Genomic DNA, 16,905 nt, shown 5'->3' on the forward strand with positions numbered 1-16,905 from the left:
GGATTGAGGGCCAGATTCGGGTCCACAGCAGCAGCCCCTGGACGGCCAGCGAGGGGCAGGGGGTACGGCCGTACGAGGCCATTCCCTCGACGGGCAGCAACAGCTGGTTCAACCTGTACCGCCTCTGGAAGAACGATGGATTCCGAAATATTCACCAAGTCATGACACACAACTTTGAGATGCTCGGACCCATCTACAGGTCAGACCCAGGACAGGGAAACCTCGCTCACAATCTGTATCGCGGCTTCCACCACTCCCGGGAGTCTGTAATATAATCCCGGTTTGATTTACTATTGTCACATGTATTGGGATACAGTGGAGAGTATTGTTTCTTGCGCGCTATACAGACAAAGCATACCGTTCATAGAGAAGGAAAGGAGAGGGTGCAGAATGTAGTGTTACAGTCATAGCTAGGGTGTAGAGAAAGATCAACTTAATCATAGAATCCCGACAGCACAGCAGGAGGCCATTCGGCCCACTGCACTGAAACAATCCCACCCAAGCTCTATCCCCATAACCCCACATATTTACCCTGCCAGTTCCCCCGAAACTGGGGTCAATTTAGCACGGGCAATCCACCCTAACCAGCACATCTTTGGACTGTGGGAGGAAACCGGAGCACCCGGAGGAAACCCACGCAGACACGGGGAGAATGTGCAGACTCTGGGGCGGCACGGTAGCACAGTGGGTTAGCACTGCTGCTTCACAGCTCCAGCGACCTGGGTTCGATTCCCGGCTCGGGTCACTGTCTGTGTGGAGTTTGCACGTTCTCCTCGTGTCTGCGTGGGTTTCCTCCGGGTGCTCCGGTTTCCTCCCACAGTCCAAAGATGTGTGGGTTAGGTTGATTGGCCATGCTAAAATTGCCCCTTAGTGTCCTGAGGTGTGTAGGTTCAGAGGGATTAGTGGGTAAAATATGTAGGGATATGGGGATAGGGCCTGGGTGGGATTGTGGTCGGTGCAGACTCGATGGGCCGAATGGCCTCTCTCTGTACTGTAGGGTTTCTATGATTCTATGACAGTGGCCCAAGCCGGGAATCGAACCCGGGTCCCTGGCGCTGTGAGGCAGCAGTGCTAACCACTGGGCCACCGGGAATCAAACCCGGGTCCCTGGCGCTGTGAGGCAGCAGTGCTAACCACTGGGCCACCCATATAAGGTAAGTCCACTCAACAGTCTGACGGCAGCAGGGAAGAAGCTGCTCTTGAGTCGGTTGGTACGTGACCTCAGATTTTTATATCTTTTTCCTGACGGAAGAAGGTGGAAGAGAGAATGTCCGGGGTGTGTGAGCGTCCTTAATTATGCCGGCTGCTTTTCCCCGAGGCAGCGGGAAGTGTAGACAGAGTCAATGGATGGGAGGCTGGTTTGCGTGTTGGGACTGGGCTACATTCACAACCCTTTGTAGTTCCTTGCAGTCTTGGGCGGAGCAGGAGCCCCAGACCAAGCTGTGATACAACCAGAAAGAATGCTTTCTATGGTGCATCTGTAAAAGTCGGTTAAATATCTCTGAACTGTAGTCTGTGTATCGGGAATGGAAGGACAGGTGGGACCCTGCATTAATAAACCCCCTGAATACAGGACGGTGTGGCACCCCCTCAGTACAGACTGACTGCTGAGGGTGGGACGGGATTCCAGAACACTCTGACTGGGAGGCAAGAGAGTGACGGGCACGGAGACAGAGCCGGGAGAGGGGAACTCACACAGCTCCTGTCTGTATCTCCCCACTTCCCCCACAGACCTGCCAATGTTTGTGACAACTCGCATTTATATAGCACCCTGTTCATCCACCACTGCGTCAATCAGTCAAAATGTAACCCAGGGCGACACGGAAATATGTAACAGCGCAGAACTGGGATAACACCTTGATAAAGGAGAGACAGAGAGAGAGAGAGACAGAGAGAGAGACAGAGAGAGAGACAGAGAGAGAGACAGAGAGAGAGACAGAGAGAGAGACAGACAGAGAGAGACAGAGAGAGAGAGACAGAGGGAGAGAGAGGGAGAGAGACTGAGGGAGAGGGAGAGGGACAGAGACAGAGAGAGAGAGACAGAGAGAGAGAGAGACAGAGAGAGAGAGACAGAGAGAGAGAGAGGGAGAGAGACTGAGGGAGAGGGAGAGGGACAGAGGGAGAGGGACAGAGACAGAGAGAGAGAGACAGAGAGAGAGAGAGAGAGAGACTGAGGGAGAGAGAGAGAGAGAGAGAGACAGAGGGAGAGAGAGGGAGAGAGACTGAGGGAGAGGGAGAGGGAGAGGGACAGAGACAGAGAGAGAGAGACAGAGAGAGAGAGAGACAGAGAGAGAGAGACTGAGGGAGAGGGAGAGGGACAGAGACAGAGAGAGAGAGAGAGACAGAGAGACAGAGGGAGAGAGAGGGAGAGAGACTGAAGGAGAGGGACAGGGACAGAGAGACAGAGAGAGAGAGACAAAGAGAGAGAGACAGACAGAGAGATAGAGAGAGAGAGACAGAGAGAGAGAGAGGGAGAGAGTCTGAGGGAGAGGGAGAGGGACAGAGACAGAGAGAGAGAGAGAGAGAGACAGAGAGAGAGAGAGAGACAGAGGGAGAGGGACAGGGACAGAGACAGAGAGAGAGAGACAGAGAGAGAAAGAGACAGAGAGAGAGAGACAGAGAGAGAGAGAGGGAGAGAGACTGAGGGAGAGGGAGAGGGACAGAGACAGAGAGAGAGAGAGAGACAGACAGAGAGAGAGAGAGACAGAGAGAGAGAGAGACAGAGAGAGAGAGAGGGAGAGAGACTGAGGGAGAGGGAGAGGGACAGAGACAGAGAGAGAGAGAGAGACAGACAGAGAGAGAGACAGAGAGAGAGAGAGAGACAGAGAGAGAGAGAGACAGAGAGAGAGAGAGACAGAGAGAGAGAGAGAGACAGACAGAGAGACAGAGAGAGAGAGAGAGACAGAGAGAGAGAGAGACAGAGAGAGAGAGAGAGACAGACAGAGAGATAGAGAGACAGGGAGAAGTTTAGCGAGGAAATTTCAGAGATAAGTGCCTTCCAGGCAGCTGAAGGCACGGCCGCCAATGGCGGAGCGATGGGAATTGGGGGATGCTCGAGAGGCCGGAATTGGAGGAGCGCAGGGATCCCGGAGGGTTGTAGGGACTGGAGGAGGTTACAGAGATAGGGAGGGGGTGTAGGGGCTGGAGGGGGTTACAGAGATAGGGAGGGGGTGTAGGGGCTGGAGGAGGTTACAGAGATAGGGAGGGGGTGTAGGGGCTGGAGGAGGTTACAGAGATAGGGAGGGGGCGTAGGGGCTGGAGGAGGTTACAGAGATAGGGAGGGGGTGTAGGGGCTGGAGGGGGTTACAGAGATAGGGAGGGGGTGTAGAGGCTGGAGGAGGTTACAGAGATAGGGAGGGTGTGTAGGGGCTGGAGGGGGTTACAGAGATAGGGAGTGGGTGCAGGAGCTGGAGGAGGTTACAGAGATAGGGAGGGGGTGTAGGGGCTGGAGGAGGTTACAGAGATAGGGAGGGGGTGTAGGGCTGGAGGAGGTTACAGAGATAGGGAGGGGGTGTAGGGGCTAGAGGGAGTTACAGAGATAGGGAGGGGGGCTGTAGGGGCTGGAGGAGGTTACAGAGATAGGGAGGGGGTGTAGGGGCTGGAGGAGGTTACAGAGATAGGGAGGGGGTGTAGGGGCTGGAGGAGGTTACAGAGATAGGGAGGGGGTGTAGGGGCTGGAGGAGGTTACAGAGATAGGGAGGGGTTGTAGGTTACAGAGATAGGGAGGGGTTGTAGGTTACAGAGATAGGGAGGGGGGTGTAGGGGCTGGAGGAGGTTACAGAGATAGGGAGGGGGGTGTAGGGGCTGGAGGAGGTTACAGAGATAGGGAGGGGTTGTAGGTTACAGAGATAGGGAGGGGGGTGTAGGGGCTGGAGGGGGTTACAGAGATAGGGAGGGGGTGTCGGGGCTGGAGGAGGTTACAGAGATAGGGAGGGGGTGTAGGGGACTGGAGGTGGTTACAGAGATAGGGAGGGGGTGCAGGAGCTGGAGGAGGTTACAGAGGTAGGGAGGGGGTGTAGGGGCTGGAGGAGGTTACAGAGATAGGGAGGGGGTGTAGGGGCTAGAGGGAGTTACAGAGATAGGGAGGGGGGCTGTAGGGGCTGGAGGAGGTGACAGAGATAGGGAGGGGGTGTAGGGGACTGGAGGTGGTTACAGAGATAGGGAGGGGGTGTTGGGGCTGGAAGAGGTTACAGAGATAGGGGGGTTGTAGGGGCTGGAGGAGGTTGCAGAGATAGGGAAGGACTGTAGGAGGCTGGAGGAGGTTACAGAGATAGGGAGGGGGTGTTGGGCCTGGAGGGGGTTATAGAGATAGGGAGGGGATGTAGGGGAATGGGGAGGTTACTGAGATAGAGAGGGGGGTGTAGGGGACTGGAGGAGGTTACAGAGAGAGGGAGGAGGTGTAGGGGCTGGAGGAGGTTACAGAGATAGGGAGGGGGTGTAGGGGCTGGAGGGGCTTACAGAGATAGGGAAGGGGTGTAGGGAGCTGGAGGGGGTTACAGAGATAGGGAGGAGGTGTAGGGGCTGGAGGAGGTTACAGAGAGAGGGAGGGGGTGTAGGGGCTGGAGGAGGTTACAGAGATAGGGAGGAGGTGTAGGGGCTGGAGGAGGTTACAGAGAGAGGGAGGGGGTGTAGGGGCAGGAGGAGGTTACAGAGATAGGGAGGGGATGTCGGCGTCTGGAGGAGGTTGCAGAGATAGGGAGGAGGTGTAGGGGCATGGGGAGGTCACAGAGATAGGGAGGGGGTGTAGGGGCTGGAGGAGGTAACAGAGATAGGGAGGAGGTGTAGGGGCTGGAGGGGGTTACAGAGATAGGGAGGGGGGTGGAGTGGCTGGAGGAGGTTACAGAGATAGAGAGGGGGTGTAGGGGACTGGAGGAGGTTACAGAGATAGGGAGGAGGTGTAGGGGCTGGAGGAGGTTACAGAGATAGGGAGGGGGTGTAGGGGCTGGAGGAGGTTACAGAGATAGGGAGGGGGTGTAGGGGCTGGAGGAGGTTACAGCGATAGGGAGGGGGTGTAGTGGCATGGGGAGGTCACAGAGATAGGGAGGGAGTGTAGGGGCTGGAGGGGGTTACAGAGATAGGGAGGGAGTGTAGGGGCTGGAGGGGGTTACAGAGATAGGGAGGGGGTGTAGGGGCTGGAGGGGGTTACAGAGATAGGGAGGGAGTGTAGGGGCTGGAGGGGGTTACAGAGATAGGGAGGGGGTGGGAGGGAGACCTGGCCTTTCGCTCATCGATCACCGATCCTGTCTCTCAGGGAGAAGCTGGGGAGGAAGGAGACTGTCAATGTCTTCCTGCCAGAGGACATCGCCGTGCTGTTCCGGAGCGAGGGAACCCTTCCCAGGAGAATGATGCTGGATGCCTGGGTGTGCCATCGGGAATATCGTAACCACAAGTGTGGCATCTTTCTGAAGTAGGTATACAGAGGTTGGGGGTGGGGGGGATGGGACAACTTTTCTCCTGTTGGGGGGTGAATGCCTGGGCGTCCGGGTGTGGGTCTCTGCTGAGGAATATTCCCCCCCCATCCCCCAGTCAGAGTGATGCATTCTGGTTCTGGGTCACTCAGAGATCAATTGCAACAATTTGGGATGGCCGCGCGAGCAGGGGGCCTGAAATTTACCCGCATGCGTCAGGCTGTCCTGTGAAGAAGAACCCAGTCAGTGATGCCAGTCTCTCTCACTCCCTAAGGAACAGTCCACAATGTGATTTCCAAACTGCAATATAGATTCTGAAACTTTTCATAAAAATGAAATGAAAAACAGAAAGTTATGTCAGAGGGTCAGTGCTGAGGGAGCGCCACACTGTGGGAGGGTCAGTGCTGAGGGAGCGCCACACTGTGGGAGGGTCGGTGCTGAGGGAGCGCCGCACTGTGGGAGGGTCAGTGCTGAGGGAGCGCCGCACTGTGGGAGGGTCAGTGCTGAGGGAGCGCCGCACTGTGGGAGGGTCAGTGCTGAGGGAGCGCCGCACTGTGGGAGGGTCGGTGCTGAGGGAGCGCCGCACTGTGGGAGGGTCAGTGCTAAGGAAGCGCCACACTGTGGGAGGGTCAGTACTGAGGGAGCACCGCACTGTCAGAGGGTCAGTGCTGAGGGAGCGCCGCACTGTGGGAGGGTCGGTGCTGAGGGAGCACCGCACTGTCAGAGGGTCAGTGCTGAGGAAGCGCCACACTGTGGGAGGGTCAGTACTGAGGGAGCACCGCACTGTCAGAGGGTCAGTGCTGAGGGAGCGCCGCACTGTGGGAGGGTCGGTGCTGAGGGAGCACCGCACTGTCAGAGGGTCAGTGCTGAGGGAGCGCCGCACTGTGGGAGGGTCAGTGCTGAGGGAGCGCCGCACTGTGGGAGGGCCAGTGATGAGGGAGCGCCGCACTGTGGGAGGGTCAGTGCTGAGGGAGCGCCGCACTGTGGGAGGGTCAGTGCTGAGGGAGCGCCGCACTGTGGGAGGGTCAGTGCTGAGGGAGTGCCGCACTGTGGGAGGGTCAGTGCTGAGGGAGCGCCGCACTGTGGGAGGGTCAGTGCTGAGGGAGCGCCGCACTGTGAGAGGGTCAGTGCTGAGGGAACGCCGCACTGTGGGAGGGTCGGTGCTGAGGGAGCGCCGCACTGTGGGAGGGTCAGTGCTGAGGGAGCGCCGCACTGTGGGAGGGTCAGTGCTGAGGGAGTGCCGCACTGTGGGAGGGTCAGTGCTGAGGGAGCGCCGCACTGTGGGAGGGTCAGTGCTGAGGGAGCGCCGCACTGTGAGAGGGTCAGTGCTGAGGGAGCGCCGCACTGTGGGAGGGTCGGTGCTGAGGGAGCGCCGCACTGTGGGAGGGTCAGTGCTGAGGGAGCGCCGCACTGTGGGAGGGTCAGTGCTGAGGGAGCGCCGCACTGTGGGAGGGTCGGTGCTGAGGGAGCGCCGCACTGTGGGAGGGTCAGTGCTGAGGGAGCGCCGCACTGTCGGAGGGTCGGTGCTGAGGGAGCGCCGCACTGTGGGAGGGTCAGTGCTGAGGGAGCGCTGCACTGTGAGAGGGTCAGTGCTGAGGGAGCGCCGCACTGTGAGAGGGTCAGTGCTGAGGGAGCGCCGCACTGTGGGAGGGTCAGTGCTGAGGGAGCGCCGCACTGTGGGAGGGTCGGTGCTGAGGGAGCGCCGCACTGTGGGAGGGTCGGTGCTGAGGGAGCGCCGCACTGTCGGAGGGTCAGTGCTGAGGGAGCGCCGCACGGTGGGAGGGTCGGTGCCGAGGGAGCGCCGCACTGTGGGAGGGTCAGTGCTGAGGGAGCGCCGCACTGTCGGAATATTGGGAGGTGGTTCGGGATGCCAGGGTTGAAAGGTCAGGATTGGGTTCAGCAGTGACCTTTTGCCTCAGGCTGCGGAGGGTCAGAGTTCAGAGTTCTCTGGGTGACCCCTGCCCCCTGGATTCTGTTGCAGGAACGGTGAGGAGTGGCGCAGTGAGAGGCTGCTCCTGAATAAGGAGGTGATCAGTCCGGCCGCTGTCCGGCGCTTTGCCCCTCTCCTGCAGCCAGTGGCAGACGATTTCACCAAATTCATTGTCCGACGTCTGGAGGGAGGTCGTGAGGTCACAGAGGTCAACATGCTGCCTGACCTCTTCCGCTTTGCCCTCGAGTGTAAGTATACCGAGGCTGAGAATATCGGCACTCAACCACTGGACCCTCTCTCTGTAACCCCCTCCAGCCCCTACACCCCCTCCCTATCTCTGTAACCCCCTCCAGCCCCTACACCCCCTCCCTATCTCTGTAACCCCCTCCAGCCCCCTACACCCCCTCCCTATCTCTGTAACCCCCTCCAGCCCCTACACCCCTCCCTATCTCTGTAACCCCCTCCAGCCCCCTACACCCCCTCCCTATCTCTGTAACCCCCTCCAGCCCCTACACCCCCTCCCTATCTCTGTAACCCCCTCCAGCCCCTACACCCCCTCCCTATCTCTGTAACCCCCTCCAGCCCCCTACACCCCCTCCCTATCTCTCTCTCTTTCTTTAATCTGGGTTATTTTCTCCCTGTGCAGCCAGTTTCCACCTCTTGTACGGAGAGCGGCTGGGACTGTTTGATGCGGGTGTGTGCCCCAGTTCGGAACGGTTCATACAGGCAGTGGAGGAGATGTTACAAACTACCATCCCACTGCTCTACCTGCCACCTGGGCTGGCCAGGCGACTCAACCTTAAGCCCTGGAGGGACCACGTGGCAGCGTGGGACTACCTCTTCCAGCACGGTAGGCCTTGCCAGCGGACCCTGTCCCCTCGGAGTGTCACCCCATAGGAGGTTAGAGTCAAGGGAAGAACAGCACTGGGAGGGGAGCGTCTGTGCTCCAGACAGCTGGCTGGAGGGGGGTTGCCAGACCCACAGATACCGTGGGCAGTGTAGAATACCGCCCCCCCCACTTCAGTGCCTGAGCTGTGGGGGTGACTCCCCCCTCTGTCTCTCTCTCTCCCTGTGGTGGTGGATGGAAAATTTTCGGACTGGAGGCAGGTTGCTAGCGGAGTGCCGCAGGGATCAGCGCTTGGTCCTCTGCTCTTTGTGATTTTTATTAATGACTTAGAGGAGGGGGCTGAAGGGTGGATCAGTAAATTTGCTGATGACACCAAGATTGGTGGAGTAGTGGATGAGGTGGAGGGCTGTTGTAGGCTGCAAAGAGACATAGATAGGATGCAAAGCTGGGCTGAAAAATGGCAAATGGAGTTTAACCCTGATAAATGTGAGGTGATTCATTTTGGTAGGACTAATTTAAATGTGGATTACAGGGTCAAAGGTAGGTCAAAGTCCAAAGATGTGCGGGTTAGGTTGATTGGCCAGGTTAAAAATTGCCCCTTAGAGTCCTGGGATGTGTAGGTTAGAGGGATTAGCGGGTAAAATATGTGGGGGTAGGGCCTGGGTGGGATTGTGGTCGGTGCAGACTCGATGGGCCGAATGGCCTCCTTCTGCACTGTAGGGTTTCTATGTAGGGTTCTGAAGACTGTGGAGGAACAGAGAGATCTTGGGGTCCATATCCACAGATCTCTGAAGGTTGCCACTCAAGTGGATAGAGCTGTGAAGAAGGCCTATAGTGTGTTAGCTTTTATTAACAGGGGGTTGGAGTTTAAGAGCCGCGGGGTTATGCTGCAACTGTACAGGACCTTGGTGAGACCACATTTGGAATATTGTGTGCAGTTCTGGTCACCTCACTATAAGAAGGATGTGGAAGCGCTGGAAAGAGTGCAGAGGAGATTTACCAGGATGCTGCCTGGTTTGGAGGGTAGGTCTTATGAGGAAAGGTTGAGGGAGCTAGGGCTGTTCTCTCTGGAGCGGAGGAGGCTGAGGGGAGACTTAATAGAGGTTTATAAAATGATGAAGGGGATAGATAGAGTGAACGTTCAAAGACTATTTCCTCGGGTGGATGGAGCTATTACAAGGGGGCATAACTATAGGGTTCGTGGTGGGAGATATAGGAAGGATATCAGAGGTAGGTTCTTTACGCAGAGAGTGGTTGGGGTGTGGAATGGACTGCCTGCAGTGATAGTGAAGTCAGACACTTTAGGAACATTTAAGCGGTTATTGGATAGGCACATGGAGCACACCAGGATGATAGGGAGTGGGATAGCTTGATCTCGGTTTCAGATAAAGCTCGGCACAACATCGTGGGCCGAAGGGCCTGTTCTGTGCTGTACTGTTCTATGTTCTATGTTCTGTCTCTCTCTCTCTCTCTCTCCCTGTCTCTCTCTCTCTGTCTCCCTCTGTCTGTCTCTCTCTCTCTCCCTTCGTCTCTCTCACACACTCTCCCTCCCTGTCTCCCTCTCATTCACTCCGTCTCTCTCTCTCCCCCTCTTCCCAGCTGACCAGTGTATTAAGCAGCTTTGCGAGAAGGTGAGAAACATTCCGGAAGGACGGGTCCAGTATTCGGGAATTCTCACGGAGCTGCTGCTGAAATCCCAGCTGCCGGTCGACATTATCAAAGCCAACGTGACCGAACTGATGGTGGGCAGCGTGGACACGGTGAGAGGTTCACCCCCTTAGCCCCTCGCCCGCAACTCCTCACCCCCTTAGCCCCTTGCCCGCAACTCCTCACCCCCTTAGCCCCTCGCCCGCAACTCCTCACCCCCTTAGCCCCTCGCCCGCAACTCCTCACCCCCTTAGCGCCTCGCCCGCAACTCCTCACCCCCTTAGCCCCTCGCCCGCAACTCCTCACCCCCTTAGCCCCTCGCCCGCAACTCCTCACCCCTTAACTCCTCGCCCCTCGCCCCCTCAGCCCCTCACCCACGCCCCCTCGCCCCCTCACCCACAACTCCTCACCCCTTAACTCCTCGCCCCTCGCCCCCTCAGCCCCTCACCCATGCCCCCTCGCCCCCTCACCCACAACTCCTCACCCCTTAACTCCTCGCCCCTCGCCCCCTCAGCCCCTCACCCATGCCCTCTCGCCCCCTCACCCACGCCCCCTTAGCCCTTCACCCATGCCCCCTCACCCCCTTACCCCCTTAGACCCTCACCCACGCCCCCTTAGCCCCTCACCCACGCCCCCTTGCCCCTCGCCTCCTTAGCCCCTCACCCCCTTAGCCCCTCACCCACGCCCCCTCGCCCCCTTAGCCCCTCACCCACGCCCACAGCCCCTTAGCCCCCCGCCCCCACAGCCCCTCGCCCCCACAGCCCCTCACACTCCCTACCCTCACTCCCTTAGCCCCTCATCCCCATCGCCCCTCACCCCCATCGCCCCTCACCCCTTAGCTCCTCACCCCTTAGCCCCTCACCCCCTTAGCCCCTCACCCCATTAGCTGCTCACACCCCCTATCCTCACTCCCTTAGCCCCTCACCCCCATAGCCCCTTGTCCCCAGAGCCCCTCAGACTCCCTATCCTTACTCCCTTAGCCCCTCACTCCCTTAGCCCCTTACAGTCCCTACTCTCACTCCACTCACCCTCATTCCCTCACACCCTCACCACCTTCACTCCCTACACAACACCCTCGCTCCCACACACTCCCTCCCTCACTCAATGAGGGGATAGATAGTGAGGGGAGGGGGATAGTGAGGGGATAGATAGTGAGGGGAGGAGGCAATGAGGGGAGAGGTAGTGGGGGATAGATAGAGAGGGAAGGGCGACAGTGAGGGGAGGGGGATAGTGAGGGGGAGGGGGGATAGTGAGGGGAGGGGGAATAGTGAGGGGAGAAGGAATAGTGAGGGGAGAGGGATAGTGAGGGGAGGGGGATAGTGAGGGGAGAAGGAATAGTGAGGGGAGGGGGAACAGTGAGGGGAGGGGGATAGTGAGGGGAGGGGGACAGTGAGGAGAGGGGCATAGTGAGGGGAGGGGCAGTGAGGGGTGGGGATAGTGAGGGGAGAAGGAATAGTGAGGGGAGAGGGATAGTGAGGGGAGGGGGATAGTGAGGGGAGGGGGATAGAGAGGGGAGGGGGATAGTGAGGGGAGGGGGATAGTGAGGGGAGGGGGATAGTGAGGGGAGGGGGATAGTGAGGGGAGGGGGATAGTGAGGGGAGAAGGAATAGTGAGGGGAGGGGGATAGTGAGGGGAGGGGGATAGTGAGGGGAGGGGGATAGTGAGGGGAGGGGGATAGTGAGGGGAGGGGGATAGTGAGGGGAGGGGGATAGTGAGGGGAGGGGGATAGTGAGGGGAGGGGGATAGTGAGGAGAGAGGGATAGTGAGGGGAGGGGGATAGTGAGGGGAGGGGGATAGTGAGGGGAGGGGGATAGTGAGGGGAGGGGGATAGTGAGGGGAGGGGGATAGTGAGGGGAGGGGGATAGTGAGGGGAGGGGGATAGTGAGGGGAGGGGGATAGTGAGGGGAGGGGGATAGTGAGGGGAGGGGGATAGTGAGGGGAGGGGGATAGTGAGGGGAGGGGGATAGTGAGGGGAGGGGGATAGTGAGGGGAGGGGGATAGTGAGGGGAGGGGGTTGGTGAGGGGAGGGGGGATAGTGAGGGGATGGGGATAGTGAGGGGAGTGTGTTGCGAGTGCGGGAAAAATAAGGAGGGGCATTGGGGTAAAATGGAAAGGGCAGAGAGGGTGAGACTGAGCGGGGAGTGGGGCCAGGATGATTGGGTTCTGTGGGAGTGAGGGGGGGAGTGTGAGGGGGGGGGTAATTACAGAGCGGTTTGATGGTGTTATTCAGGGTGACGCTCCGTCACTCTCTCTCCCCCCTCTCTCTCTCCGCAGACAGCTCACAGTCTCCTCTTCACCCTGTTCGAACTCGCTCGTAACCCTGACATACAAACCGCCCTCCGCAAGGAGGTGGATGCGGCCTATCGAGAGGCTGAGGGGGATGTCTGGAAACTACTGCAAACTGTCCCCCTCCTCAGGGCAGCAATCAAAGAAACACTGCGGTAAGTTCCGGATTAACCACTGACCCGATCTCCTCCCTGGGTTCGAGAGAAGAAATCAGCCAGGGTTCCTGCTCCTGATCACTGTCCAGTGATCCCTGGGTTAGAGAGAGAGAGAGGGGAAATCAGCCAGGGTTCCTGCTCCTGATCCCTGTCCAGTGATCCCTGGGTTAGAGAGAGAGAGAGGGGAAATCAGCCAGGGTTCCTGCTCCTGATCACTGTCCAGTGATCCCTGGGTTAGAGAGAGAGAGAGGGGAAATCAGCCAGGGTTCCTGCTCCTGATCACTGTCCAGTGATCCCCTTTGAGAAGTTAATATGTGAGGCACACTGTGGTTAAATAGCCTGATGATCGGAGGACGTCCTGTTTACCCCACGCTGAGTGAGTGTATTCTGGGGGATGGAACAGAGTGCCTTCCAAATGCTCGATTTAGTTACGATCTGTCCACTAACTCCATGTGTCTGACCCCCCAGGTTGTATCCCATTGGGGTGACACTACAGCGATACCCCGTTAGAGATATCGTCATTCAGAACTACCACATCCCAGCGGGGGTAAGTACACTACTGAGGGAGCGCCGCACTGTGGGAGGGTCAGTGCTGAGGGAGCACCGCACTGTGGGAGGGTCAGTGCTGAGGGAGCGCTGCACTGTGGGAGGGCCAGTGCTGAGGGAGTGCCGCACTGTGGGAGGGTCAGTGCTGAGGGAGCGCCGCACTGTGGGAGGGTCAGTGCTGAGGGAGCACCGCACTGTGGGAGGGTCAGTGCTGAGGGAGCGCTGCACTGTGGGAGGGCCAGTGCTGAGGGAGTGCCGCACTGTGGGAGGGTCAGTGCTGAGGGAGCGCCGCACTGTGGGAGGGTCAGTGCTGAGGGAGCGGCGCACTGTGGGAGGGTCAGTGCTGAGGGAGCGCCGCACTGTGGGAGGGTCAGTGCTGAGGGAATGCTGCACTGTGGGAGGGCCAGTGCTGAGGGAGCGCCGCACTGTGGGAGGGTCAGTGCTGAGGGAGTGCTGCACTGTGGGAGGGTCAGTGCTGAGGGAGTGTCAGTGCTGAGGGAGTGCCGCACTGTGGGAGGGTCAGTGCTGAGGGAGTGCTGCACTGTGGGAGGGTCAGTGCTGAGGGAGCGCCGCACTGTGGGAGGGTCAGTGCTGAGGGAGGGTCAGTGCTGAGGGAGCGCTGCACTGTGGGAGGGTCAGTGCTGAGGGAGCGCCGCACTGTGGGAGGGTCAGTGCTGAGGGAGGGCCGCACTGTGGGATGGTCGGTGCTGAGGGAGCGCCGCACTGTGGGAGGGTCAGTGCTGAGGGAGCGCCGCACTGTGGGAGGGTCAGTGCTGAGGGAGGGTCAGTGCTGAGGGAGTGCCGCACTGTGGGAGGGTCGGTGCTGAGGGAGCGCCGCACTGTGGGAGGGTCGGTGCTGAGGGAGCGCCGCACTGTGGGAGGGTCGGTGCTGAGGGAGCGCCGCACTGTGGGAGGGTCGGTGCTGAGGGAGCGCTGCACTGTGGGAGGGTCAGTGCTGAGGGAGCGCCGCACTGTGGGAGGGTCGGTGCTGAGGGAGCGCCGCACTGTGGGAGGGTCAGTGCTGAGGGAGTGCCGCACTGTGGGAGGGTCGGTGCTGAGGGAGCGCCGCACTGTGGGAGGGTCAGTGCTGAGGGAGCGCCGCACTGTGGGAGGGTCAGTGCTGAGGGAGCGCCGCACTGTGGGAGGGTCAGTGCTGAGGGAGTGCCGCACTGTGGGACGTTCAGTGCTGAGGGAGCACCGCACTGTGGGAGGGTTAGTGCTGAGGGAGGGTCAGTGCTGAGGGAGCGCTGCACTGTGGGAGGGTCAGTGCTGAGGGAGCGCCGCACTGTGGGAGGGTCAGTGCTGTGGGAGTGCCGCACTGTGGGAGGGTCAGTGCTGAGGGAGCGCCGCACTGTGGGAGGGTCAGTGCTGAGGGAGCGCCGCACTGTGGGATGGTCGGTGCTGAGGGAGCGCCGCACTGTGGGAGGGTCAGTGCTGAGGGAGCGCCGCACTGTGGGAGGGTCAGTGCTGAGGAAGCACCGCACTGTGGGAGGGTCAGTGCTGAGGGAGGGTCAGTGCTGAGGGAGCGCCACACATGTGGGAGGGTCAGTGCTGAGGGAGGGTCAGTGCTGAGGGAGTGCCGCACTGTGGGAGGGTCGGTGCTGAGGGAGCGCCGCACTGTGGGAGGGTCGGTGCTGAGGGAGCGCCGCACTGTGGGAGGGTCGGTGCTGAGGGAGTGCCGCACTGTGGGAGGGTCGGTGCTGAGGGAGCGCCGCACTGTGGGAGGGTCGGTGCTGAGGGAGCGCTGCACTGTGGGAGGGTCAGTGGTGAGGGAGTGCCGCACTGTGGGAGGGTCGGTGCTGAGGGAGGGTCAGTGCTGAGGGAGGGTCAGTGCTGAGGGAGCGCCGCACTGTGGGAGGGTCGGTGCTGAGGGAGCGCCGCACTGTGGGAGGGTCAGTGCTGAGGGAGCGCCGCACTGTGGGAGGGTCGGTGCTGAGGGAGGGTCAGTGCTGAGGGAGGGTCAGTGCTGAGGGAGGGTCAGTGCTGAGGGAGGGTCAGTGCTGAGGGAGTGTGGGGGAGCTGTAGGTTGCTGTAGAATGTAATTCTTTCAGGGGGAAGGTTTGTTGTGGGACCTTGCCCTGTTTTAATGGAGTTTCTCTCTCTGTGTCTCGGCAGACATTGGTACAGGCTGGAATATATTCCCTGGGCAGGAGCGCAGCGATCTTCCCCGAGCCCCAGCAATACGACCCCGGCAGGTGGCTGTCTGCCGACACTCACTCTTTCCGGGCTGTGTCGTTTGGTTTTGGTGTCCGGCAGTGTATTGGACGCAGGGTCGCCGAGACCGAAATCGCCCTGTTTCTTATCCACGTGAGTTCCCCCAATTCCACTGGAGCCGGGCCCAACGGGGGGGATTCACCACAGCTATCACCCCCTCCCCCCGCCCAGCCCCCCTCCCCCTCCCCCAACACCACCCCCCCTCACCCACCCCCCTCCCACTCCCCCGCCCAGCCCCCCTCCCCCTCACCCAGCCCCCCTCCCCCTCACCCACCCCTCTCCCCCTCCCAGCCCCCTCCCCTCGCCAGCCCCCCTCCCCCTCACCCACCCCCCTCCCCTCGCCCAGCCCTCCTCCCCCTAACCCACTCCCCTCCCACTCGACCAGCCCCCCTCCCCCTCACCCACCCCCCTCCCCTCGCCCAGTCCCCCCCTCCCCCTAACCCACTACCCTCCCCCTCCCCTCGCCCAGTCCCCCCCTCCCCCTCACCCACCCCCCTCCCACTCCCCTCGCACAGTGCCCCCTCCCCCTCACCCAACCCCCCTCACCCAGCCCCCCTCCCCCTCACCCACCCCTCTCCCCCTCCCAGCCCCCTCCCCTCGCCCAGCCCCCCTCCCCCTCACCCACCCCCCTCCCCTCGCCCAGCCCTCCTCCCCCTAACCCACTCCCCTCCCCCTCCCCCTCGACCAGCCCCCCTCCCCCTCACCCACCCCCCTCCCCTCGCCCAGTCCCCCCCTCCCCCTCACCCACCCCCCTCCCACTCCCCTCGCCCAGTGCCCCCTCCCCCTCACCCACCCCCCTCTCCCAGCCCCCCTCCCCCTAACCCCTCCCCCTCCCCTTGCCCAGCGCCCCCTCCCCCACCACCCTATATCCCCCCTCGCTCACCTCCTCCCCCCGCCCCCTTACCCTCACCCCTTCCCCAATCCCTCACTCCCCCTCTCCCTCACTCCCCCCTCCCCCCCCTCCCCCTCACTATCCACTCCCCCCTCCCCCTCACTCCCCCCTCCCTCCCCTTAACTCCCCCCTCTCTCACACCCCCTCTCTCACTCCCCCCTCCCCCTCACACTCCCCCCTCCCCCTCACTCACCCCTCCCCCTCACTCCCCCCCTCTCCCCTCCCGTCAATCTCCTCTCCCCCCAAATACTGATGGGGTCAGACTCTCCCCCGGGGTGGGGGGGTTTGTATTCCTGGCTGTCTGTCTATGGCGGGGATGGGGGGAGGTTTGTGGGGGTGAGCGTAGCCCCTTTGTTAGTAATCCGGGGCGGAGATTCTCTGGAATCCAGTGGATCCTCACGGATGGCAGCCTGGGATAGGCTGTGAGTGAGGTGAGTGCGAGGGACTCACACTCCTCCCTACCCCCCTCACTGCTCTCAGAGTCACGTCCCTCAGTCAGCCGGAGCCTGATCTCTGTCCCTGTCTCTGTCTCTCCCCCAGGTGCTGAGAAGGTTCCGGATTGTCAGCAGGTCCAAGGCGGATATTAAACTCATTTACGGTTTCATTGTGATGGTGGATCAACCTCCTCTCCTGGCTCTGCAACCCATTCCCCCAGAGCAGCGGGCAGTGTAAGCACTGCCCCAGACACTGCCCAGACACTGCCCCAGACACTGCCCAGACACTGCCCCAGACACTGCCCCAGACACTGCCCCAGACACTGCCCCAGACACTGCCCAGACACTGCCCAGACACTGCCCCAGACACTGCCCAGACACTGCCCCAGACACTGCCCAGACACTGCCCCAGGCACTGCCCCAGACACTGCCCCAGACACTGCCCCAGACACTGCCCAGACACTGCCCAGACACTGCCCCAGACACTGCCCCAGACACTGCCCAGACACTGCCCCAGACACTGCCCAGACACTGCCCCAGACACTG

At 60.6% G+C, this 16,905-nt stretch overlaps 1 protein-coding gene across 1 annotated transcript in view; it reads left to right on the plus strand.

Annotated features, from left to right (window-relative positions):
- LOC144490821 (cytochrome P450 11B, mitochondrial-like) overlaps positions 1 to 16,593 on the plus strand; it is a gene marked incomplete at both ends in the record, with an annotated part of 26,431 nt that extends 9,838 nt beyond the window's left edge. Inside the window, 9 exons of the mRNA XM_078208517.1 lie at positions 1 to 199; positions 5,252 to 5,407; positions 7,390 to 7,586; positions 7,985 to 8,188; positions 9,785 to 9,945; positions 12,107 to 12,273; positions 12,742 to 12,820; positions 14,935 to 15,126; positions 16,466 to 16,593. The exon at positions 1 to 199 is cut by the window's left edge and continues 113 nt beyond it. Coding sequence (XP_078064643.1) covers positions 1 to 199; positions 5,252 to 5,407; positions 7,390 to 7,586; positions 7,985 to 8,188; positions 9,785 to 9,945; positions 12,107 to 12,273; positions 12,742 to 12,820; positions 14,935 to 15,126; positions 16,466 to 16,593 — 1,483 coding nt within the window. The remainder of the gene's footprint in view (positions 200 to 5,251; positions 5,408 to 7,389; positions 7,587 to 7,984; positions 8,189 to 9,784; positions 9,946 to 12,106; positions 12,274 to 12,741; positions 12,821 to 14,934; positions 15,127 to 16,465) is intronic.
- Positions 16,594 to 16,905: the final 312 nt, after the last annotated feature.

The sequence above is a fragment of the Mustelus asterias genome, unplaced genomic scaffold (assembly GCF_964213995.1).
Source record: "Mustelus asterias unplaced genomic scaffold, sMusAst1.hap1.1 HAP1_SCAFFOLD_3854, whole genome shotgun sequence".
Taxonomy (NCBI): domain Eukaryota; kingdom Metazoa; phylum Chordata; class Chondrichthyes; order Carcharhiniformes; family Triakidae; genus Mustelus; species Mustelus asterias.